This window comes from Poecilia mexicana, unplaced genomic scaffold (genome assembly GCF_051168715.1).
Source record: "Poecilia mexicana isolate PSO_F unplaced genomic scaffold, ASM5116871v1 scaffold_5, whole genome shotgun sequence".
Classification (NCBI taxonomy): domain Eukaryota; kingdom Metazoa; phylum Chordata; class Actinopteri; order Cyprinodontiformes; family Poeciliidae; genus Poecilia; species Poecilia mexicana.
Genome location: NW_028263374.1, coordinates 31,035,316 through 31,060,185, shown reverse-complemented (window position 1 = coordinate 31,060,185; position 24,870 = coordinate 31,035,316). Strand labels below are relative to the sequence as shown.

At 43.8% G+C, this 24,870-nt stretch overlaps 3 protein-coding genes across 4 annotated transcripts; 1 reads left to right on the top strand and 2 right to left on the bottom strand.

Moving 5' to 3' along the window:
- Nucleotides 1-886: 886 nt before the first annotated feature.
- Nucleotides 887-7,113, bottom strand: LOC106904105 (haloacid dehalogenase-like hydrolase domain-containing 5). Its single transcript, XM_014968260.2, has 9 exons — nucleotides 6,282-7,113; nucleotides 5,901-6,092; nucleotides 5,714-5,826; nucleotides 4,955-5,048; nucleotides 4,626-4,659; nucleotides 3,497-3,671; nucleotides 3,244-3,420; nucleotides 1,674-1,839; nucleotides 887-1,367 (listed from the first exon to the last, which is right to left on the bottom strand). The coding sequence occupies exons 1-9, from the start codon at nucleotides 6,336-6,338 to the stop codon at nucleotides 1,185-1,187; spliced, it is 1,191 nt and encodes a 396-aa protein (XP_014823746.2). The 5' UTR covers nucleotides 6,339-7,113; the 3' UTR covers nucleotides 887-1,184.
- Nucleotides 7,114-8,246: 1,133 nt separating this feature from the next.
- isy1 (ISY1 spliceosome associated protein) lies at nucleotides 8,247-15,332 on the bottom strand. 2 transcript variants are annotated; one of them, XM_088005890.1, is made up of 11 exons: nucleotides 15,240-15,325; nucleotides 14,919-14,941; nucleotides 14,633-14,684; nucleotides 14,495-14,560; nucleotides 12,410-12,452; nucleotides 12,227-12,339; nucleotides 11,371-11,488; nucleotides 11,172-11,294; nucleotides 10,332-10,432; nucleotides 8,533-8,619; nucleotides 8,247-8,464 (listed from the first exon to the last, which is right to left on the bottom strand). In XM_088005890.1, exons 1-11 carry the CDS (start codon nucleotides 15,240-15,242, stop codon nucleotides 8,357-8,359), a joined length of 837 nt encoding a protein of 278 aa, XP_087862016.1. In that variant the 5' UTR covers nucleotides 15,243-15,325; the 3' UTR covers nucleotides 8,247-8,356. The 2 variants fall into 2 exon arrangements, with proteins under 2 accessions (XP_087862016.1, XP_087862017.1); XM_088005891.1 differs by lacking the exons at nucleotides 8,247-8,464; nucleotides 8,533-8,619; nucleotides 10,332-10,432 and adding an exon at nucleotides 10,843-11,042 and having other exon boundaries at nucleotides 15,240-15,332.
- Nucleotides 15,333-16,548: 1,216 nt separating this feature from the next.
- LOC106908963 (pyruvate dehydrogenase [acetyl-transferring]-phosphatase 1, mitochondrial-like) lies at nucleotides 16,549-24,728 on the top strand. The gene is made up of 6 exons (XM_014975252.2): nucleotides 16,549-17,029; nucleotides 19,402-19,617; nucleotides 19,683-20,096; nucleotides 20,355-20,455; nucleotides 21,116-21,684; nucleotides 21,933-24,728. Exons 2-6 carry the CDS (start codon nucleotides 19,426-19,428, stop codon nucleotides 22,199-22,201), a joined length of 1,545 nt encoding a protein of 514 aa, XP_014830738.2. The 5' UTR covers nucleotides 16,549-17,029; nucleotides 19,402-19,425; the 3' UTR covers nucleotides 22,202-24,728.
- The last annotated feature ends 142 nt before the right edge of the window (nucleotides 24,729-24,870 follow it).

The following is a 24,870-nucleotide window of genomic DNA, read 5'->3' as shown; positions in this document are numbered from 1 at the left end:
TTAATGTGTTTATTCCACACCTTATGAAAGAAACAGTTTATTAAAATGACCTCAAATCAGCAATTCGTGAGCTGAATACACCTAAATATGTTCAATAGACACTTTACTTTCCTATGAATGTTCAATCTATAAAACAAAGAATTACTGCTTTAACGGTTTTGAGTGAACCCGTCAAATCGGTTCCAGTCAAATATCTCATTAGATTTGCCACAGTGGTAGAATTGTGCTCCTGTCTTAACGGTTTTATCTTCACATTTTCAGTTAGAAGGCTTGAAAACCCAGAATAATCTGACCTAGACTTGACCAGGGCTAGGATGTAGATGACCTAGAATAAGTTTCATCAGACAATGAGTGAAGGATAGCTGACAGGAGGCAGGTTGTTGGAACCAACAGGTACTAAATCTGCCCATTTATTTTTCCTTTGGGATCAATTAAGTAATTTTGAATTTGAATTCACCTCCTTAACCAGTCCTATTCTATCAATGTTCACACTTCATTTTGATCTCATTACCAAAGAATAGCAGATCAATCAAGCCACCTGGTCCACCAATCACCACTCGGGTAAACCTGCTAAAGAATCTGCTGAAGGTTCAGATGGCTCATCAACCATCTGAAGCACTTTGAAACCAAAGTTTATGCTTCAAGATCTATTAAATGATCTGAAAAACAAAATCTATACCTTCACATTTTAAATTCACAAAGATTTTATTTTAATGCAAACTCAGTTCATTTTGAATTGTTCATGACATCATTGCAGTAAACCGTTACTTTTTTCAAAGATAATATCTAGAATGATCTAAACATTTGTTATGACCTTTGGTCCTGTAGAGACATACCTACACAGGTAATGTCTCACATGCTTGGACTCAATATAAAAACAATGACGTTGAGAAAAAGTTGAACAGTTTATTTTAGTTTTCTGATGTTCACAGTAACTAAATGAATTCACACAGGTCTAGACTCAAAGGAACTGCTAGCTTAGCTTCACCTGTTCTGCTATAAAAAATGTAAAGATCACTTGTCCAGCTTCAGACGGATTGAGGTTTGAGATCCACCTGCAGAGCTCTACTCATGTAAAACAGAGACAGCCACCACAGGTAAGAGACAACAGGCTAGGTGTGATCCAAGTGTGCAGTCTGAACCACATGTTAGATTTTAAGACGGTCAGTCGGAGGACAGGTGCGTCAGGTGTTGGGACTCTCCTGCTGCAGCATCAGCTCCACAGCGGCCTCCACGTCCTCCACCATGTGACTCGGTTCTACCAGGTCTGGCTCCACTTTCAGGTCGTTCTGACCATGAAGCATCGTCTCTGAAATGTTCTGGTCACCAGGCAGTGGAGATTGAGGGTTATACACACCTGTGCACACCTGGAGACAGGTAGAGGATCATAGCAACACATAGTCAAAATAAGAAGAGTTAAAGTAAAGAAAGGTCAACAAAGGTAATTAATAGAGAAGTAATGTCTGTTGAGGTAATGGACCTGTAAAAACCTAGGTACGCTAAGAGGTGGAAAGATCCTGTAAGGTTTGGCAGGGTAAGGTACGTTATGGTGAGGCAATACATTTAAATGTACTTGTACTACTTCATTAAAAATCCATGTTATGTACACATCCACTCCAGCTGTAAACCTTAAAGGATCCCAACAAAATTTTCAAAAAGTGGTCTCTACCCACCAGGATGGAGCGGCACTGAGCCGCAAAGGCAAATTCCTCCACCACCGGTACCGGGGTACCGGTTCCTTGGGCCACCAGCTTGGTGTCGCTCATCGTGTCAGTGTGGTGCTTGGCCAGGTAGCGGTTATAAAGATTGGCACCATAGATGTCCGTCATCAGGTTGTCTCTAGACAACAGGAACAGCGTCTAGTTTCTTTTTAAAAAGTCCTCTATAGCAGTGGTCCCCAACCCCCGGGCCGTGGACCGGTACATGGACCAATTAGTACCGGGCAGCGCAATAAATAATTAAATATTTCCGTTTCATATATTATTTGAGTCTGGAGGATCTTTTTTGAAAATCCTTTAACTGGATTCTCTGGGTTACGTCTTGCGCGCCAACACTGAGCCCACAAGCAGCAAAATGAGTAAGAAACAGATCAGATGTCTTTGGAAAGTTTCTTTGCAAAGGGGAAAAGGCCCAGAGAAGAGACAGGAGGATGGATTTATCTCGGACCAGTAGGTGAGTCCCACATTACAAGCCGCTCTGCGTGATCTGCGGCAACCGGCTTGATAATGACGGAATGAAGCTTCAAACTGCTTGGCCACGTAGACACCAAACACCCTGTGCATATAAGAAACACTTCAGGTGTTATCATCTCCCATCAGTCCCAGATGGACCGTCTCGTTGCAGAGAAACAAGCTCAGGGTTCCCGTTAGTCGTTATCGTAAGTTAAAATGTTCACAAAAGTAAAATTTTGTGCATCTATATCTTATTTTACCATAGCGACCAGAGTCAGCGAGCGTTAGGGCAGTGGTCAAGACGAGAGGAGAGGAGTAGAGCTTGTGAGTCTGAAGTCTGGTTCACATGGCACGATTTAAGAATTGTCAGCCAATTCTCCAAACCTCTGTAACCACAGAGCTGATAAAAGTACAACAGGTTCAATCGGTTCGTGTTCAGCCACACGGCAGGAGCAACACACCACACAAGAACTGATTCCAGTCATGAACAAACAGGTGTTCTGACTATCATTACCACAAGGTATGCTGAATTTACGAGGTATGACAGATAGTCAGAACACCGGTCCACGGTAATAAAAAGGTTGGTGACCACTGACCTATAAAGTCTTGTTATTGAACATTAATCAGCTTAGTGGAACATTTTACAGAAGCTCTAAAGCCAGGGGACAACAACTAACTACATCTTCCAAGTTCTACAAAGGCAGCAGTTCCTTCAGAGAGGAAGACAGAATGCTTGGTTACCTGAAAGTGTTGAGGGAACAGGTGGATCAGTCACATGGTGCACAGATTTGGTCATTCAACAGCACAGGCAGTTAGACGGCCTTACAGACTGGAGGTTTCGGAACATGACAGAGACTTTGATTTCATTCAGGATTACAGACGAAGACCAAGACTGGGACAAAGTTACCAACAGGGTAACAGGTGGTGCATCATGGTTAGGCACATTGAGAGATGGGTCGAGAGATGGGTCAAGAGATGGGTTCAGGGACGAGAAACAGAGGCAAATGAGACAGATCCAGAGACAGGTTCAGAGACAGACTCGGAGACATGTTAAGAGACGGGTTGTGGATACCCAACAGCATAGATGGTGGACAGCTTGTGGTTCTGGTTCTGCTGGCGAAGCAGCTGCTCGGCATACTGGTATGTGAGCAGACTGGGTTTCCCCAGCACTGCCTCATACTCCAGCCTCCGGCCGGTCAACTTCCTGTAGATGGACTCCAGACAGAGCAGGAACATCCCATGACCCAACCTGAAGCAACACATCCGGGTCACCAATGGCTGGACGCCCTCCTGCCCCGCCCACATCTCAAGGGAGAGCCTGTTACCGTGGTGACGGGGCTTCAGCCATCCACAACAGGTCCATGTTGCAGGCAAGAACGGGCATCTGTGCCGATAGCCTAGTGTCATACACACACCCGGGTCTACCGTTGGTCAGCAGCACATCAACGATTAGCTGCAGGTTGGTCTCCCATCTGATTGGCTCCCCAAACAGGATGATCGCTACGGCAACAAAAGAGAAGACGGTTTCAAACAAAAATGGCAACAAAAAGCTGCTTTTGGCCTTTCCAGTAGGAAAGATGTGAGCTCTCATTAATCCATCACACCCTCAAGACACAACGCTGTCAAGAGTCTAAAGTGGTGTCACTAGCACCCCTGGTGGTTCACAGATGAAACAGCAGCAGACCGAGAAAATCCTGCCACCAAAGTTCATTCAGTTCAGAAATATTCTTCTTGAAATGGTTGAAGAATATGACCTCGGACAAATAATCCATTTAGACGTTCGTCACACCTAGGCTACTGTAACCTCATTAGCTGGTGGCTAACCTTGTTAGGTGTCGCATGGTCAGTTCCTTCTGTCCCAGAAACATGTAGTTGCTTCATTTCAGTGCAAAGCCATTATATTGTTGAATGAATTTCAGTTTTCTTTTGTTGGCGTTCACTAGCTTGGCTTTTAGCTGATGCGTTTCTGTTCCACATTGAAGAAGTACTTACAAAATTCACACAGAGTCTGATGAACGACGAACTTTACTTCTCTTTGGTAGATATCACAAAACAATTCCTCAGCACAGGCCTTAACAGGTCGTCTCTTCAATCTTGCACAGCATTCCACATGTAACGGTCAGAAAACTGTGTAGAGCTAAGTTAAACACACCACATACAATTTACTTTCTCATCTACTGTGACACAGCACTTTTCATATATTTTCAAGCATGTCCATTAGGTGGCGCTTTTCTACAAAAACATACTAATAGGGAATCTTATGGTTAAGAAAATATCTACGGAATATACAATAGTAAACAATGTTACAAACTGACAGTTTTGGTTCTTAAACCATCAGGCTGCATTTCCTGATCGAACATTCAGCTGAAGGTGCAGTTGGGTTTTCAGAGGTGACAGTGAACCGAAGAGGAGAAATTAAACCTGAGATTCTGGGAGGTGTTGGTGTTGTGTTACCTTGTATCTGCGGGAGGATCCTTGAAGAACTGGGCTGAAACAAACAAAACAACAAAATTCTATCAGCCGGAACAGGAGGCACACTTCCTGTGGATCAGTAACTAATCAGTGGAGGCACCAAAATATACAAAACTGACCGAGATGGTCGTTTCCCCCACTTTAGCCACCAGATGGCAGCACATATCAGAGACTGCCCCTTTAAAAACATGTCTAAGATATTCAGCGGACACTTTTGGAAATACTGTTTTATTGATCAATAAAATCAACATGAAACAGGACATACATTAACTCCAGGTTCTACAGAACCGCTCGGGTTAGCCAGGACTCACAGTGCTGGTGGGTCTCCTGCTGTGGTCCACCATGTCCAGCAGAGGGTGCTGTTCTGAGAGCTCCTCCATGGTTATGACCTTCTGGAAACCCAAACTGAGAAATACCGAGTCAAAAGTCCACAACATCATCTGGTCACCATACATCTCTGAGTTCTGGTCCGTGTGTTCCTGCAAAGTTTTAAAGGGGCAGTATTATGTGTTTTCAAGGGACATAGTGCCATTTTATAGCATAATTGAATAACTGTTACCTTTAGTTGTTATCAAAATGCTAAATATAACAAATATGACTTAAAAGAAATTTGACTTCCTGATGTAATGTCTTGAAATTGGGCCTCTGCCTCTTTAAAAACTCATGCTCTTTCTGAAGCTCCACCTTCTGGAAGTCATCGCAACATGGCTCCTCTATTAACTCTTAAACATTTTTACCAGTGATGCTCTGAGTAGTATATCCTATAATGAGTTCAGCAGTTCCACCAGGTGTTTGCTAATTGCTGCTGGCTAGTCTGAAGGAGAAATATCAAATATTTCCAAATAGGAAAAGCTGCATCTCGAAGGTGGGGCTAGGTCCACCTAGGTGTTTTGCAGATGAATGGTTGCTATGGAGACAAAAGAATTTCTCAAACATTGTGGAAAGATCAAAAAAGTAGATTTTACATGATACTGCCCCTTTAAAGTATTGGAGTCTCAACTCACTCAGCCACAACAAATGAAAGGAAAATGGCCCAATGAGTAACTTTAAAGCCAACAGGTGAAGGATACGTGTGGGCGATCTGGGTCACTGGTCCCTGTCCAGACACCAGAACACATTTATTGTGGAACGTCTCCATCATGTGCAGAGGGCTGTGCGACAGAACTACCTGCTCAGGTGCGATCTGCAGAGGAAGCATATGACTTGTTCTGATCCAATCACACAGCAGCAGCAGCCTTTAAGCCCCTCCCCCTCTACCTGCACGTCCAGCAGGTGAGACAGCTGTTGCGCCTTGTGGTGTCTCAGACAACTTCCTGCATTGGTGACAAAAACAACAGGAAACAGAAAGCTCTGGTTCTGGTCCACAAGCTTCCTGAGGGCGCGCCGAGCAGCCGGGATCACGGATCCACCGCGCAGGAGGACGCCATCCACATCGAAGAGGACGCCCACCTGGCGGCCGGACAGGTGGGAGACAGGTGAGGTTTGCAGAACAGACCAGTTAGACACCAAAAGGAAGGAAGAAGGAAACTAAGCAATCAAGGAAGGAAGGACTCCAGAAGGAAGGAAAGAAGGAAGTGGAAAAGAAATGGAGAGGAAGGAAGGAATGAGGAAGCGGACAGGGGACAGTGTCCCCCTGACCTGTCTCACAGTGGACGCTTGGCGAACCAGCTGCAGTCCGAAACCTCGGCTCCACATCCCGCCGGTCTGACCTCAGAGCAGCTGCTGCTGCTTTAAAACCACAGGTCTGTGATGTCACTGGGGTGGGCTAAATGATGATGTCATTAATGATGGGAGATCTCCCATTGGTTGAAACCAGGTGACTCACAGGTTCCCTCTGTTCCTCCGATCCCTAGACTCAAACCGACGTTTAACGTGAGACTTTAAGTTGATGCTCCTCAACTTCAGAAGATGTCCCTTAGATTCAGACTGACGATCCTTTGCTCCCCTCTGAAATGTTAAATTGTTTGAGGCCAACAGCTTAACGCCTGGAACTCTATCTCCCCCTTCAGGCAGTCAGAGGAATAGCAGGACCAAGGTTGGTAGCGGTTCCTCACATACTCTTCTTCATCAGCAGCTTTAGAAACATTTTTGTTTTGTAATTTTTATAAACCAGAACCTGCAGGCTGATACTGAACATCTCTAGACATCACCATAGGGTTCTGGTTCTGATGAGGTGAGGATGGTTCTTCTGTCTGGAAACAGAACCTAAATACTCGGTTCTGATCGTGGTGGGTCAGACTATCTGCGTCCAGAACCAGAACTCCTGGAGCTGTAAATGAGTTGCAGCTGACTGCAGTTGTCTCCTCACATGAGGACACGTGCAGCATGCCCTACCTAATCAGCCAATCACATGCTGCAGAGTGATGCCTCTAATTAACCAATCAGCAGCTGGGAACACTGGGACAGAGACGCTCTTCTGTCTGGTGTAACTGGGTCTATATTAATAGTTGTATATTTACACAAAATGTGTTCTTTAACGTATTTGTCCGCTTATACTTGACTGTTGTGTCCTCTGTGTCTACTATAAGGGGTTCGGTCCTCCAGCTCCGCCTTATTTTCTTCTTCTCTTGTTCAGGGTCCTCCAGGACTATTATAAATATTAAGTTATTAATTTCCTCTTCCCTTTTGTTATTCGTTCCACTGGGGAGAGATCAGGTTGGGGAACTGGACCGCATATAACTAAAAATGAAGAACAGCTTCCATGACACAGATGACAGTGTTGCTCACCATGGCGACGAGAGATCTAATAGATTCACCGACTTTCCCGACATTCAATTGGAAAAATGAACTAGAAAATATTGATGAATCACTACTTAACCTACACCATTACTGAGCAGGAACTTGGCAACTAAGGCCCAGATAACTCAGTGCTAGCTATCAGTGCTAGCTATCAGTGCTAGCTATCAGTGCTAGCTAACTGGCTCAGCGACGGAACATTCTCATCTACAGCCATTTTGTTGGTGCTTTTTTAAATTATTAACCAGGAAAATACAAGAACAACATAGAACACCAGTAATTACAAACACAGATACAACATCCAAAGGCTTTATATGAGGGGCCCCGTGAGGCCCTATGAGGGGCCTCGTGAGGGGCCCCGTGAGGCCCTATGAGGAGCAGATGAAAGGGGGTGTGGGTACACAACATATAGAATATTTCTGATCATTTTGTTGGTTGTTTTCTTACCTGTTGGTGCTCCATGATGTCATTTGTGATCAGATTAATCACCATTCTTAACTTTGAAAGCATGAAATGTAAAAACTCACGTCGTCCTACAAAATGTTAAAGAAAATCCTTTACTCTTTTAAACCAAACATCCCAGTTTTCGAGGTTTTATATTCACGGTTGAGAAGAAGCCATTTTGTTTCAAATGTCGTTGAGATAGTTCACCGTTTCAATAAGTAGCTGCGTGCTGGCTTGGTTTTATTCTAACGTTTATTTACAGTGTCATTTGCAGCTGCTGATGTCACTGGCTGAAACCAGCAGGTGGTCCTTCCATTTTAAGCCCCTCCCCCCAGGTGTGACTGGCTCAACTGGTTCTGGTTCTGTCCACCAGATGACCCAAGTTTCATCATCAAGTCAGAACCAAGCAAACACACATAGTGCTGAGCTGTTAACGCTTTAATGAAAAAACAAAAAAAACACCGTACAAAACTGAATATTTACACAGACGGGTGCGAACCAGCTGGATCAGAACCAGCCAGGTCAGAACTGGGTCAGAGTCCCAGCAGAGTTCTGGCCTCCTGGCTTTGAGCCTGAAGTGTCTCGCTGGCGTAGCGCTGCAGCAGCTCCATCTTCTTCCTCCGGACCAGTGCCTCCTCCACCTGAGACACAGACGGGTCGGGTCAGAACCGGAACCCAGGTCAGAATCTGTATGGACCAGGGGTCTTACCTCTTTCTGAGACGGAACCGGAACATGAGCGATGAAGCCGACTCCTTCCTCTCCCTCTGTCTCCTCCCGATTTTCCTCATCCTCCACCTGGCCAGGCAAGCAAAACAAACGCACCTTAATCCTCCAGAACCAAGAGCAGGGGCGCTGCCAGAAATCATGGGCCCCCTGACAAATAATTAGATTGGGCCCCCTGACCAGCTGCTGTTACAATTTTTGAGTCTATTTGACCCACAAAAAGCGTCACAATTTTAAAGGCTTCATCTGCCTTGCTTTCTGTGGTTCAATGCTGATACTAGCACAATATTTACTGCTCATGAATTGAACATCCAACAGTCCACATCCAGTATGCAGGTAGGTTGCTTAACTTTTTTCTATTAGTTTTAGATACTGAAATGTCTCCCCATGAGCAACAGCCAAAAGCAACGTGCAAAATACACATAAAGCAATCCAGACTTCTAAAAATACCATGTAGTTGCATTTTATTCAGGCTGCAGTACATAACTTTAATAAAAAAATGTTTTCTCCATATTTGTTAAAGCTGTCACCATGTTGTAGCAGTTTGTTATGAGACAGATAATCTGTGAAAACAATCAATCTCCTCCATCTGCTTCCTGAATTACTATTACTGGTAAAAGTAATGAATGGTTCTGACCAAAACAACCAATCAGAACCAGTAGGATGCTGTTAGCGCTGTCAATCATCCTCATTCACTCACTGCTAAATGTGCTAATGGTGGAGAAACAACTTATCATTTCAAGAAACCGTTTATCTGCCGCCATTGTAGCTATGCTAACTAAACTGAGCATTCACAGTTTGAATCTGCACAGCTCTGTGCTATGCTAGCTGCAGCACGGCACAAATCGAGGGGGAGGAAGGATGAGCAGCACCACATGAGATGGTGATTGACAGCACTAAAACTCTCCTGCCACTGACTGGTTGTTTCTAGCACTGGGAGAAAGCAGAGGAAATAGATTTTTCACAGATTACCTCTCATACCAAACTGTCACAACATAATGACAGTTTTAACAAATATTGTGAAAAAAATAAATATATAAAAGTTACTGCAGCTTTAATTTCACTCGGGAGAGGACGGGTCAGGAGGGACGTGGGTTAGAGCTGCTGCTGACTGACTCATATGTTAAGTGGTAAAAGGTACAAGGGACAAGTTCAATATATGAATATGTTGGTAATTTCTTTCCTTAATTCATTAAATGCTAGTGAAATGGAGGCAAACAGTAGTCTGCAGCTAAGCTAATTATGCTAAGTGGTTGATAATCTCACAGTCTACTCGCCTTTCTTGGAGAAAAACTGGGTTACAAATTACACTCTTGCCTTTTTCTCTCTCTCCCTCTATTTTCTGAAAACCTGATTTTATAACTTTTCTGAGCAGCATAGTAACCGCCACAGTCGCTGCTGCATTCAGCTGCAGCTTCTACTGACTGTAGCTCCATACAGTCACTGTTAAGCTCCAAGCAGGAACGAACTATTTAACACAGATAGGGGGGTTCAGGGCAAAAACGGATGTGTGTTTTTTGGTCTGGGAGTGGGAACATTAAATTTTTACTGCTAAAAACAATCTTTGAAAATACAATATGATTAATTTTGTAATTGACAGAGCCCCATTTTTTTTTTATTTTATTTCTATGAACAGAAAATAAATAAATAAATTGTGGAGGGCCCCCTGCTGGTCAGGGCCCCAAGAATCGTCATCACTTTTCACTCCTTTACCGCGCCCCTGCCAGGAGGAGAACCTCCATCAGAACCTCATGGCCCGTTCTGATTGGCCGGCTGAGGGTTACCTCTTCGTTGTGGACGGTGTAGATGCTCTCCTCCTCCTCCTCCTCCTGCTGAACACGCGATTCCTTCTCTGTCCTCCACTTCTGCACCGCCTCCGACACGGCTGCAAAATGTGCAGTAAAACGCAGCAAAACACGAAACACATGCATCAGATATGTAAGGAGGAAACACAATAGGGCTGGGTCATATGGCTAAAAACATTTAATGCATCTTTTTTATACCAGATCTGAGTTTTTTTAAATTCTCACTTTCTTTAGTAAAAAATAAATAAATGACAGAAAAATTTTTCAAGTGTTTTTTATTTCAATCGTCCCGTCTGTGAGTTGGATGGTGGAGTATTGGGGCCATAGTACTGGAATTTCTGTTTAATTACAGGATAAAGATGCAATTTTCCCAGAAGAATGTCTTAAAATTAAGAGAAAAAAACATTGATAGTTATCAGGACCTGCTCCAGAAAATAAATTGACAGATTGCACCAAAGTATAACTCTACATGATGGTCAACATTCCTTAATTTAGTTTTTGTAATTTTTCGTGTTACATTATGATTTTATTCTCCTCCCATTACGACTTTCTGTTATTTCATGACTAAATAAAAAGAGGAACCTGCCTCTAATATTTGCAGTCGACTTGAATTCAAAATCCAAATAAATAGAAGCTGTAAGCCACACTTATCAAACAAGATGGCCGCTCTGGTGATGACATCACTCTGAACTATGGAAATACCAGGAGTACATTGGTCAAAAAATAAACAAATAAATTAAAAAAGAAAATTTGCAATTTTCCAAAATGTAAATCTTCAAAAACCATAGATTGAATTCCCTTCCCCCCTCGACCTTTCACCTTTCCTCTCGTACTCGGCCTCCAGCGGCAGCAGCACGCCGTCATCTTCATCCCGGTAGCCGTAGTACTCTGCGTCCACGTCCTTCATCAGCTCCCCCCTCGTCTTCCTCTGGGCTGGGGTGGCTGTGGGTCAGGCGGCCGGTCAGAATCAATTGGTGTTACCAAGGAAACGGAGAGCGGCAGCAGCGGCGGTACATACGGTCGGTCTCGAACAGCTCTCTGACTCCAGGAAGGTCTCTGGCAGCGCCAAAGTATTTATAGCCGCGGTTCCCCGGAACCTCCTTCCCCTCGTGGTCTAACATCCTCGGCCCGATCCGCTGCCACAGAACCAGCAGGAGGTCCAATTCAGAAATCCAGTCAGCAATTAGAAAACAACCAACTAACTTTACAGTCAAACGTCACCATCAATGTTTCATTTATTATTAATCATCTCTAACCAGGTGGCTTTTAGTGGGGTAGCGACTGTGGCTCTGTGGGTAGAGCAGTCGTCTTGCGATCAGAAGGTTGCAGGTTCACATGTCGATGTGGCAGGAGGAAGCCACATCGACATGTGGAATTTGGGCACTTAGCCCCAAATTGCCTACCGATCTGCATATCGGTGTATAAATGTGAGTGTAAAGCCCTTTGAGTGGTCAACTGAAGCTGTGTGTTGACTCTAGAGCTATAACTCTAGATCGTTCCTCTTTAATAACTTCAGTTTCTGCTCAGCTGGAGAAGGTTTTAGCATGTCCACATATTTATCTGTTCTAAGAATCTGTTCAGTGATTGGATGGCTCACCTGGTGACATCATAATGTAGAGTTATGTATCGTCTGTGTTGTCATGGTAACTAATCTTGCAGTTTCTAGCAACCCGAGCTAGTGGGAGCATGTAGATACTGAACCGTAGGAGTCCCAGTATTGAGCCTTGTGGAACACCGAATGTGACGATGAAAAGTTACCCACTGACACAAGGAGGAGCTTAACTGATTCATCATTTCTCACTCATCACTTTATCAACCCATCGGACCAGCTGACGCCTGGTCTCCATGGAAACCATCAACAATAAGGACATTACCCTGTAGTCGGGTCCGCCCAGCTCCTTGATCCGGACCTCCCAGTGACCTTTCTCCCTCAGCAGCTTGTTGATCTCATCGTTCAGATCCCGGATCCGGAACTCCCCGAGACCAGCTGAAAGACAGGTCAAAGGTCAACAAAAGAGAGAGCCGGGTCAGAACCAGGCAGTCAGGACCAAACTTACCATTCTGGATCTGAGCAACCTTCTTGGAGATTTCACTGATGATCTGAAACAGAAAGTACAACTGGCACCACAGAGTACTACATGATGCTGCACAGTACTACAGAGTACCACAGTGACTGGACAGTTCAGAGTCACCTAGTGACAGTAGAGTAACTACTGAATACTACAGAGTAACTACTGAATACTACAGAGTAACTACTGAATACTACAGAGTAACTACTGAATACTACAGAGTTACTACTGAATACTACAGAGTAACTACTGAATACTACAGAGTAACTACTGAATACTACAGAGTAACTACTGAATACTACAGAGTAACTACTGAATACTACAGAGTAACTACTGAATACTACAGAGTTACTACTGAATACTACAGAGTAACTACTGAATACTACAGCGTAACTACTGAATACTACAGAGTAACTACTGAATACTACAGCGTTACTTCTGAATACTACAGAGTAACTACTGAATACTACAGCGTAACTACTGAATACTACAGAGTAACTACTGAATACTACAGAGTAACTACTGAATACTACAGAGTAACTACTGAATACTACAGCGTAACTACTGAATACTACAGAGTAACTACTGAATACTACAGCGTTACTTCTGAATACTACAGAGTAACTACTGAATACTACAGCGTAACTACTGAATACTACAGAGTAACTACTGAATACTACAGAGTTACTACTGAATACTACAGCGTTACTACTGAATACTACAGCGTTACTTCTGAATACTACAGAGTAACTACTGAATACTACAGAGTTACTACTGAATACTACAGCGTTACTTCTGAATACTACAGCGTTACTTCTGAATACTACAGAGTAACTACTGAATACTACAGCGTAACTACTGAATACTACAGAGTTACTACTGAATACTACAGAGTTACTACTGAATACTACAGCGTTACTTCTGAATACTACAGAGTAACTACTGAATACTACAGAGTTACTACTGAATACTACAGAGTTACTACTGAATACTACAGAGTTACTACTGAATACTACAGAGTAACTACTGAATACTACAGAGTAACTACTGAATACTACAGCGTTACTACTGAATACTACAGAGTAACTACTGAATACTACAGAGTAACTACTGAATACTACAGCGTTACTTCTGAATACTACAGAGTAACTACTGAATACTACAGAGTTACTACTGAATACTACAGCGTTACTTCTGAATACTACAGAGTTACTACTGAATACTACAGAGTAACTACTGAATACTACAGCGTTACTACTGAATACTACAGCGTTACTTCTGAATACTACAGAGTTACTACTGAATACTACAGAGTAACTACTGAATACTACAGAGTAACTACTGAATACTACAGAGTAACTACTGAATACTACAGCGTTACTACTGAATACTACAGCGTTACTTCTGAATACTACAGAGTTACTACTGAATACTACAGAGTAACTACTGAATACTACAGAGTAACTACTGAATACTACAGAGTAACTACTGAATACTACAGCGTTACTACTGAATACTACAGCGTTACTTCTGAATACTACAGAGTTACTACTGAATACTACAGAGTAACTACTGAATACTACAGAGTAACTACTGAATACTACAGAGTAACTACTGAATACTACAGAGTAACTACTGAATACTACAGCGTTACTACTGAATACTACAGCGTTACTTCTGAATACTACAGAGTTACTACTGAATACTACAGAGTAACTACTGAATACTACAGAGTAACTACTGAATACTACAGAGTAACTACTGAATACTACAGCGTTACTTCTGAATACTACAGCGTTACTACTGAATACTACAGAGTAACTACTGAATACTACAGAGTAACTACTGAATACTACAGCGTTACTACTGAATACTACAGAGTAACTACTGAATACTACAGAGTAACTACTGAATACTACAGAGTAACTACTGAATACTACAGCGTTACTACTGAATACTACAGAGTAACTACTGAATACTACAGAGTAACTACTGAATACTACAGAGTAACTACTGAATACTACAGCGTTACTACTGAATACTACAGCGTTACTACCAGGGTTCTGTTGGTACCTGTCGTCTCCATTTCTCAGCCTTTGGAAGCTCGCTGCACTCTGAAGCCAGGAAGGGTCTCCTCTCCTGCAGGGAGACGGGTCAGAGTCAGACAAACGGGTCCAAAACAGAACCAAGCAGAACTAAGCAGAACCAGACCTTGACTTTCCCCTCCTCCAACTGAGCCTGCCTGAAGCGGGCCAGAGCCGTCCTGAAAGACAGAGCAGAGGGAGAAGGTAACCCATGGGAAGCAGAGCTGGTTCGGACAGGAGGACGGGTTCTGGGCAGATGGGTCGGAACTGTCCGAATCAGCTGCTTTAGAGAACCGATTCAAGGTTCCAAACTGTTTTTTGGGAACGTTCCTCATCTGGGTCTGTTTAATATAATTTCTGTTGGACAGGTGAGCAGAACCGGATGGTGGGTTCGGACAGAACCTGTTACTCACATGGCCTTCTCAGCGTTCCTCGCCTGCAAACAGAACCAGAACACACCGATTATCCAACTTCATACCAGTGACTGGTTCCGATCAGCTGCCGAACCGGACCGCTCTGATTTAACTAGATAACAGCGGTCGCACAGCGGACCGGGTTTCTACAACAGAACCGAATCATATGCAAAAAATATTGAACCCGTCCAAACCGGTCAGATTTGACTGGTTTTCTCCCAGCACAGCGGCTCCAGAGCCGACCGGTTCTCTAGAACAGAACCGGATCATATCCACGCAATGAACGGACCCGTCCACAACCAGAATCGCTGAAAGTCTCACCATGACTGCAGCTGTGGTCCAACGATGATGGAGCTGAAACAACGAGCAGCAGCAAACAGTTCCGCTACTTCCGGTTTCCGGTCAGCGCGGTTACCGCCCCTGCTGGGGAGAAGCTTTACTGCAGCTTATTTCACAGAAAATAAAACATGGAATGGACTTTATTTGCGTTTTAAATCCATTTTTAGTTTATTTTATTTAAAAGATCACAGAGGTAAAATTATATTACAATTCTATAGATAAGTAGCAAGAGCAAACAATAAAATTAAAGAGATACCAGCCTAATTTAGAACTAGCACATTCAATATTTTTGCAATTTAGTCTGTTTGGATTATTTTTTTACTAGTTTCCCTATGAAGACAATCAGAACCATTTCAGATCCTCTGGGTTGGTTCTGGAAAGAGCTGGGGATAATCTTAGTGCTGATTCATGTTCTTCTACCTCCCATGAAGTCCAGTAAGATGAGCTCTGCTGTTTGGATCAGGCAGAGAGTGGAGTCCACTCAGAGCCGAACCTGCTGTTGAGATGGTTCTGATCTGAGGCAGCAGCTCTTTTTCTACATTCATAATCTCAGATTAACTTTCTGCTCTCGCTTTAAACTCCAAGTTTAAAGGTGTTAGAGTTCATTCATTTCTGTATCTGTGCTCCACCAGATCCATTAGTTCCAGAACCCGACCAGAACCCCTCAGTGTAAATTACCTTGAGAAATAATGAGATCTGGTTATATATGAAAAAAGGCTTTAATGCCAAAAAATGATCAAATGTTGGAAGCCAAACATGTCATCCAGATGGACCAGAACCAGAGTTACATTCTCTGTCCAACGCTGGTCTTCTACAGCAAGACAGTTCATTAACATTAGCACAAATATTAGCATTTCACTGCCTCCCACTAATGCACTGCCTAGCACAGCAAGGCAGTTGATCAGCATTAGCCTTTTTCCTAAAGTTAGTTATTAGTTAATTTTCTTATTAATTAGAAATGTTTAGTATACTGAACGGAGCAAGTCAAATTAAAATAACATGCTAGTGATGCTCCACATGCTACTGCTAGCATTTAGGCTAACATTAGCATTTTGGCTAATTTTACTTTATACATTAATTTTAGCATACAGAATGCCATAGGTCCATGCTACTCTACATGCTTGAGACGTTCCACAAGTTGTTGAGTACATTGCAGCTTTCTTTAGCATTGATGCTAATTGTTATCATCAGAACGCTGGGTTCCAACCGACAGGCACACTTTGGCAGGCCCCGGTTAAATTTCTTCAGGAATTTTCTAGTTTAGCTTTTTTTCTCCTCTGCAGTGTGTTCTCTCCCTAACGGGAAGTCTAATCAGAGTCAGTCTGTTTATATATAAACATGGTTATGTAAGCTACATTGTGTGTGTGTAAGCAGGTAGAGGAGGCTAAAAGAGAAAGAAGAAAAGACAGAATCCATAACGAAAGCAAACTTCTTGCTCTCAGATATGTTCAGCTTTCAAGTAAACACTCAGATTAAATCAGTTCTACTCTCGGGTTAAATATCTTCTCTTTCAGGATGAATCTACATGATGAAGACCTGGAACAGACTTGAAGAGGCAGGAGTTCCTGCAGACCCACAGGTGGTTTATGGCTGACTGATTAGTGACATAAACAATACCAAAGGTTACCTGCAGGAAACAGGAAGTGACCTGCTGCAACAGTTCTGATGAAGCATAAAAACGATCATTGTTTTCACTGAAGCATGAAAACGATGGTTTTCTTCTAAAGACTGAAGAAGAGGCTGATCTCCAGAGACTGACTGAACTGTTCCAGGTGAGTGAAGAACTGCAGATCCAGTTCAGCTGCCTGAGACGTTCAGATTATTATTTTTGGCTTCTAGAACAGAAGAAGTTGAGCTGTAACTCTTTTACTTTGGAGACAAAATGCAGATTAGGGATGATTTTGTTGGGATATGAGTCAGGTTTCTTCACCATCCAAGGGATAAATAAGCAGGAACAGTTCCACAGGTAAGTGAGGAATAAATGACCGCAGCTAGAGGGAAAAGCAACCTGAATGCAGAATTTGACTGGGACTGACTTTATGCTCCTCCCATCCAGGGTGAACACCAGAGGACCTGTTTAGTCCTCTTTAATCCGACTCCAGTCCATTTGTCTAGAAAGTCCAGTTTGGTCATGGAGGTGTGAACAGTAATTGACCTCTGGTCCTCCAAATCTCAATCTGGGTTTGGGTGAAGTGAACTCTGGTTCACTTCTTGGCATACGTGAACATCAAGCAGTCCAAGACCACTCCAAAAGCAGGAAGTGGACTACAGCCCAGGGCATTCTGGGTAAATACAACCAAAGCTAACATGCTAGCCTAGCACTAGCAGGAGAAATGTTTTTAGCCAAAGACTAAAGAGAAATCCTCCAACCACTAAAATCTGACGCCTCCATCTTGTTTCCATCTGGTGAAGAAGGAAGTTGCTCTCAGCGTCTTCAGAGGTTTTTGTGTCATTTCCTTCAGGGGTTATTGGTGCAGCGCCCCCACAGGCCAGTTGCTCAAAGGGTTTGGTTGGTTTCACACAGTTCAGTATGAAAACAAACCACACCTCCTGAAAATGCAACAATTGCTGCAATTTTGGTCTCCCATCAAACAGAGTCTACTTGTTTGATTGGAGCCGGCACACTCCAATCTACGGGCTCTTATAGGTGCTAAAAGTTATAAGCTTTGTCTTAGAAGGTTTCAGAACCAGCTTCAGCTGAAGAATGTTGTTCTAAAAGACATTCAAAGCAAAAGTGTTTCATGCCCAATTTAAGAGCAAAACGATGCAAAGAAATACATGACTGTCATCGGCATAGAAGTGAACATTTGTTTCAGATACACTGACCGAGGTTGTTTAGATGTGCAGTAAATGAAACAGACCTAATACACAACCCTAAGGTTTCCCTTAGGAATCAGACCTTCTGATGCACTGAGATCTGTCACTAGGAGGAACCACAACACTGCTACCCAGAGCTAGCTTACTCTTAGTTTAGATCAGGGTTTCTGATCTTCAGGTTCCTCCTGGAGCAGCCTGAATTTCATCCCAGTCTCTGCTGCTGTCTACGGTCCTATAGTCACTCAGTGGCAGATCTGAGGTCCTCTCATGAGTTTATGTGGTTCTGCCATCCCTTGTGTGATGGACCAAGAATTAAAAGGGGAGTCAGGCACAGGTTTAAATCCATAAAAATTGTTTTTCATTAAAAACAGAAATAATGAAAAATGACAAAGTTGGGCCCATAAAAGAAGTCAAAGTAACAGAATTCAACTCAAACAGACAGACCTATCTAAAATGAGACCAAATGGAAATTTAAATACTGGCTGATCAGGCCATATGGAAGACACAAAGGGGAAAACATACAAAACCCCAACTGAAACTCTATAAGAAACTTCCTTCCCCCCTTGATGCTGAGTAGTGGTGTGAACCAATTTGTCGTCTCCACCTCTTTGTGCCCCTGAAGGCTGCAGCACCACTGAGGCAACTCAAAACAATCAAAGCTTAAATCAAGTGAAACATATAACAGTGTATATGAAAATGTACACACTTATTCCAGAATACAATGTTAAATGACGTGTTGCATTTAAACAAAAACCAGTTGCTCTCTAAATTGAATCATATATTTAAAGAAACAAAATAGTGTGGTGAGATTGACTGTGAGCTATTGTGTGTGGTGTGATTGAATGGTACCACATTTGTGTGGCTGTAACTGCAGCCACACAATTGGTGGTAGGTGGTTCCATCAGGTCAATGTATTTTCTGATTATTACAAATGTTTCAGAATAGGCTGTCAGTCTGGGAACTGGTTTGTAAGAACAATACAAGGTGAGGAACCAGTAGACCTCTAAGAAGGTGCAGAATAATCTAGAAGCATTGATTGGTCTCCAGGTCTTACTGCTCACTGGACCAGCAGCTTCAAGATGTTCAGGTGAAAGAAAATGACCTAAAGACTGAACCTGGGGGTAGAAACTGGTGTATTCTGGTTTTAATTTTCAAACCGTTGAGATTTTATTTGATCAACAATTGCAATGGACTGCTGTAGATGGCAGTACCTTCAATCATTTACAATAAAACAGAGGAAATGAACTCTGCTAGCATTAATATCCACCTAGTTCCTCCAAAACATCCTGCTGTGGTCCCTCAGCTGATCTTCCTTCTACTTCTCCAGGTTCTTCTGGTTCTGGAAGCGATTATGCTTCGAAGAAGCATAGCCCAAGCTAGAAGATGCTGGTTAGAGATCCGGCAATCCCGCTATCTGTCCACCGCTCCAGCACCACCTGAACTCCGTAGACTGCATTACCCAGCAAGCAGCAGGAGCAGAAGGTGCCAGGCAGGTCAGGAGACGGGCCAGCTGAGCCTAGCGCAGATCAACAGAATCTTAAAGGTGAGACGGGTCCAACATTCAGAGGTTCTGCTGCTGGTTCCATCACATTGCTCCTTTCTTACCAGGCCAACGAACACAGCCACATCCTGCCCAGAGGCCCCACCTCCCATGGAGTGCTGGGTTTCCATAGCAACACACTTCCCTCTAACCACCCTAGTGAGGATCGACGGAGCAGCGCCACCTGCCTGCTGGGTCGGGGCGGGGTTCTGTTTGGTGTGTTTGACGGCCACGCAGGTCCATCATGTGCTCAGGCCATCAGCCAGAGGCTCTTCTACTACTTCACTGTGGCCATGCTGCCACTGAGAACGCTGCAGGAACTGGACCGGGCCGTGGAGGAGGACCGGGCGGTACCACCGCTGTTGGAGTGGCACAAACACCCCCAGGATCACAGCAGCCCCGACGGCGGCGCCATCTCCTTCCACAGCCTCAGGAACTACTGGCAGGAGAGGCTGGATGAGGATGACGAAGAGGACAACGAGGTAACCGGCTGTTGTCAGATCGTTAACAGGAAGGTGATTCAGGACAGGGAGACTGTCACAGCTTTGACCATAAACCTACACCTACTGTTGGGAAGGTACAGTTACCTGATGGTACTAACCTGGAGACAGGGGTAACCTGTCTCCACCAGGTTATCCCTATTCTTCATTACCCAATGACTGCATCTTAGTCAGGCTCTGCCTCTTCTGCCAGGTTTCATATATAATATTATTTCCTTTTTCTGTTCTGATTTGCTGCAGGATGATGGCAGAGTGACATCAGCACTGATGGATGCGTTCAGACGTCTAGACTATGATGTGTCTGTGGAGGCTCAGGTCCACCTGTCCCTGTCCTCTCCCAGGTCTGTATGTCATCAGAGACTCTGATCTCATACATCAATGAATGTCTTTAAGAGCTCAGTAAGTTTTGCTGTTGATCATTGGATGAGTCCAGAGTGATGGTCCAATCCTCAGACAGCACTGAAAGCTTTGTTCTTGAGCAAGGCACCAACTGGTTCCTGGTTCTCCTTGTGAATGTAGTTCCAGCAGTTCCTCTGTAGGTACAGATTTGGGTTTAGAACTTCCCGCCTGCTGCTCAGGTCCTCCCAGGGTTCAGATGTCCAACACTTGGGTTCTTCTTTGGGGCAATTGTGGCAATGGAAGTTGAAGTTTCCCCTGCAATTGGTGGGTTACTGGTTCGAGCCACAGCCCCATCCATGTCCATCGTTTTATCCTTGGGGAAGACATTTCACCCACCTTACCTGCTGGTGGTGATCAGAAGGGCCAGTACCACAAAATGGCAGGCTTGATTCCGTTAGACTGCCACAGGACAGCTGTGGCTACGATCCAGTAGCTTGGCATCATCAACATGTGAATGGCAATGACTGATTTAATTGTAAAGCATTTTTGTGAGTGCTAAAAAGCACTACAGAAGTCTGATGTGATTTCATGTCTTTGGATTAGAAAACAAGCCCATCTCCATTTTTTTCTGTCACAATAACTTTTCTTCTTTACGTCCACAGACGGGTGTCCATCCCTGGGGAAGGCTTTTCTCTGTCCTCTCCCCTCCGGGTGGCGCTGTCAGGCTCCACTGCTTGTGTTGTTCACGTCTCTAACGGCGTTCTGCATGTGGCCAACCTGGGGGACAGTCGGGCGGTCCTTGGAGTCCAGGAAGAGGACGGGCGCTGGATGGCGCTGAGCCTCACCAACGACCACAATGCCCAGAACCCTGAAGAGCTACAAAGGATTCTGGGGGAGCACCCGGCTTCGGAGAGGAAGACGGTGGTCCGTCATGACAGGCTGCTGGGCCTGCTGCTGCCCTTCAGAGCTTTCGGAGACGTTCGCTTCAAATGGAGCCCGGAGATGCTGAGCCGACTTTACGACACACGTCCAGATGTCCTGTCTGCCGTCAGCGAGTCGGTCCGGACTCTGCCGCCTCATTACCTGACCCCGCCCTACCTGAGTGCCCAACCTGAGGTCACGCGACACCTCATGAAGCCTGCAGACAAGTTTCTGGTCCTGGCAACGGATGGACTGTGGGAGCTCATGCACCGGCAGACGGTGGTCCAGCTGGTTGGAAACCATGTAGCAGGTCAGGAGACATCTGGACCGCTTTGCTTTAATGCTCAGGGTGATCTGTCTTCAGAATCAGGACATGGAAATCAGAGCTTTTAGGATGGGAGTTTTATTCTGTAGAGTCGAGCAGGAAGTTCCCTCACCAGAGATCTACAAGCTGTAGATGATGCTGAAGCTGCTCTTCATACTTTTAGCCACCAGAGGCCGCCAGAGAGAACGGTGTTAAAAAGCTTTGAGTTAAGTTCTGGTTCTGGTCTTGTTCAGGTCTTCAGCAGCAGAGGCCCATCGTCCCCAGCGCTGACACCACCCTGGGCTGCCTGCAGCGCCTCCTGCTGGAGCGGAGGGGCCGAGTCCAGTCGGTCCTGGAGGACCAGAACGCGGCCACCCACCTGCTGCGCCACGCCTTGGGTGACGACGGGTATGGATCCGTGGACCAGAACCGCCTGGCCCGGATGCTGAGTTTGCCGGCAGATTTGGCCCGCAGCTACCGTGATGACATCACAATCACCGTGGTCCACCTGAACGACCTCTGAGGTCAGATAAAGGTTCCTGTTGTTCAAAGAACCAAACTCACTTCATTTTGATGAACTGGACCAGCAGGGTTCTGATGGACACATCTACAGTCAGCAGCAGTATCAGAACCAGTGGCGGATCATGGTTCTTCTTCATGTAGCTCTAATGTAGCTCTCATTCATATTGATAATCAAGAGTCTCCACTTTCCAAAGACTTCATATCGTGCTTGGACAGCTTTGGACTTCAGCAATACACAACTTTTCCCACGCATACAAAAGGACATATATTGGATTTAATCTGCTGAGTTACACCCACTGACTGTAAAGCAGATTCCCTGCCATTCTCAGATCATTTCTTTCTACCATTTGGAGTTAATATTTCACTTTCTAAATCTAACCCCCACGTGACATAACCTTCTGTAAAATTAAGGACATTGACATGGATAATTTATCACATTGTATTAACAGACTACCTACTGCTGATCATTTTTCTTCCACAGATGAACTATTGGCTCACTACAACAAAAGTCTTCACAGCGTCCTGAACAATCTTGCTCCACTTAAAACCAGATCTGTCTCTTTTACTCATACTGCACCTTGGTTTAATTCCACTCTTTGACACTTAAAAACAAAAGGACGTCGCCTTGAAAGACTGTACCGAAAAACTGGTCTCACTGTTCACAAAGACATGTATTCCAGTCACATTCTTCTATACAAAGATGCAATTTCTTCAGCCAAATCAACATATTATTCCACTTTAATCAGTTCTAACAAGGACAACTCCAAAATTTTATTTTCTGTACTTGCAACCACTACCAGACCATTAGATTCCCTTCCTCCCCACCTGTTTACCTCTGATTTTTGTAACACTTTGGTATCATTTTTTACTTCTAAGATAGAAATTATCCATCAGGAACTTATACCCAGTCTTGCCTTAATATCATCTGTCCCAGTTTCAGTTGTTCCTACCAATTCATTCTCGGTCTTCAGCCTCCCTTCTGTTGATGATGTCACCAAATTAATTCAAAAATCTAACTCTTCAACCTGCCATTTAGATCCTCTTCCCACTGTTCTTGTTAAAGCCACCCTCCCCTCTCTGTCCCCTCTCATCACTAATATTGTGCATTCTTCCCTTACTACTGCTGTTGTTCCCTTGGCTCTCAAAACTGCAGCAATAATCCCAAAACTTAAGAAACCTGGTTTAGATCCCAATGAACTCAATAATCTCAAATCTTCCATTTATTAAAAAAATTCTAGAAAAGACAGTTGCTGCTCAGCTCCATTCTCATCTTTCCAGCAATAATCTATATGAACAATTCCAATCTCCATCCACTCCACAGTACAGAGACGGCGCTTCTTAAAATTACAAATGATCTCCTTCTTGCTGCTGACTGGTTTGTTATCCATTCTCCTTCTCCTTGATCTGACTGCGGCTTTTGATATAATTTCACATAACATCCTTACTGACAGATTATCCTCTCTTGGCATTGTAAATACACCTCTCAACTGGTTTCGTTCATATCTCTCAGTTTGTTCAGTTAAAATCATTTACCTCTCGCCCAGTTCCCGTCTCTTCAGGTGTTCCCCAGGGCTCTGTACTGGGACCTTTGTTGTTTATCATTTACCCTTGGTAATATTTTTCGCAAACGTAACATCCAGTTTCACTGCTATGCAGATGACACCAAACTCTATGTTTCAACCGAACCTGGTTCCAAGCTTCCATTTTCCTCCCTCACTGATTGTCTTCTTGAAATAAAACAATGGTTTACTCTTAACTTCCTCAAATTAAATTCCAGTAAAACTGAACTTCTCTTAATTGGTACTAATTCAATACTAAGTAAATTTGATAATTTCTCCATTTCAGTTGATAACTCCTCCATTTCTCCCTCCCATCAGGTTAACAGTCTGGGTGTCATCCTCGATAGCACCCTCTCTTTTGCCTCCCATGTCAATAATTTCACTCGGTCAGCTTACTTTCATCTCCAAAATATTCGCCGTCTCCGTCCTTCTCTCATTCCGCACTCCACTGCTGTTCTGGTCCACAGTTTGGTCACATCTCGTTTAGACTATTGTAATTCTCTACTTTTTGGTCAGCCACAGAAAACTGCATAAACTACAATTGGTTCAAAATTCAGCTGCTCGTATTATTACACAGACCCCCTTAATTCATCACATCACTCCTATTTTACGACAGCTCCATTGGCTTCCAATCACATATCGCATCAACTATAAAATGCTTCTTCTAACTTTTAAAGTAGTTCACAACCTCACACCTTCATATCTCTCGGACCTCCTTCACATTGCCACACCCACCCGTCTCCTCAGATCCTCTTCCTCGGTCCATCTCACAGTTCCCCCTGCTCGTCTTGTCACTATGGGAAGCAGAGCATTTAGCCGCTCTGCTCCCAAACTCTGGAACTCACTCCCACCTGATCTACGTAACATTGAGTCTTTGCAATATTTTAAGTCCAAACTAAAAACCCATTTGTTTGAACTCGCATACAGCTTTTAATTACCTTTGTACTGTCTTATAAATCTTGTTTGTTTTATTACTGGTATGTATTTTATAACTTTGTTTTATGTCAAGGTGACCTTGGGTGTCCAGAAAGGCGCCTATAAATACAATTTATTATTATTATTATTATTAATGGTTTCAAATCCATTAATAATAATGCTGATAGTTCCCTGC

Excerpts from the sequence above, each read along its gene's own strand:
- LOC106904105 (XM_014968260.2), bottom strand. The coding sequence starts at position 6,338 with ATGTGGAGCCGAGGTTTCGGACTGCAGCTGGTTCGCCAAGCGTCCACT. Across the intron at positions 6,093-6,281 it reads AAGCGTCCACTGTGAGACAG|GTGGGCGTCCTCTTCGATGT; the intron begins GTCAGGGGGACA and ends TCCGGCCGCCAG. Across the intron at positions 3,421-3,496 it reads GCTGAAGCCCCGTCACCACG|GTTGGGTCATGGGATGTTCC; the intron begins GTAACAGGCTCT and ends GTGTTGCTTCAG.
- isy1 (XM_088005890.1), bottom strand. Across the intron at positions 14,561-14,632 it reads TGGAGGAGGGGAAAGTCAAG|GAGAGGAGACCCTTCCTGGC; the intron begins GTCTGGTTCTGC and ends GTCTCCCTGCAG. Across the intron at positions 8,620-10,331 it reads ACACCGTCCACAACGAAGAG|GTGGAGGATGAGGAAAATCG; the intron begins GTAACCCTCAGC and ends TTGCCTGGCCAG.
- LOC106908963 (XM_014975252.2), top strand. The coding sequence starts at position 19,426 with ATGCTTCGAAGAAGCATAGCCCAAGCTAGAAGATGCTGGTTAGAGATC. Across the intron at positions 19,618-19,682 it reads AGATCAACAGAATCTTAAAG|GCCAACGAACACAGCCACAT; the intron begins GTGAGACGGGTC and ends CTTTCTTACCAG. Across the intron at positions 21,685-21,932 it reads GGTTGGAAACCATGTAGCAG|GTCTTCAGCAGCAGAGGCCC; the intron begins GTCAGGAGACAT and ends GGTCTTGTTCAG.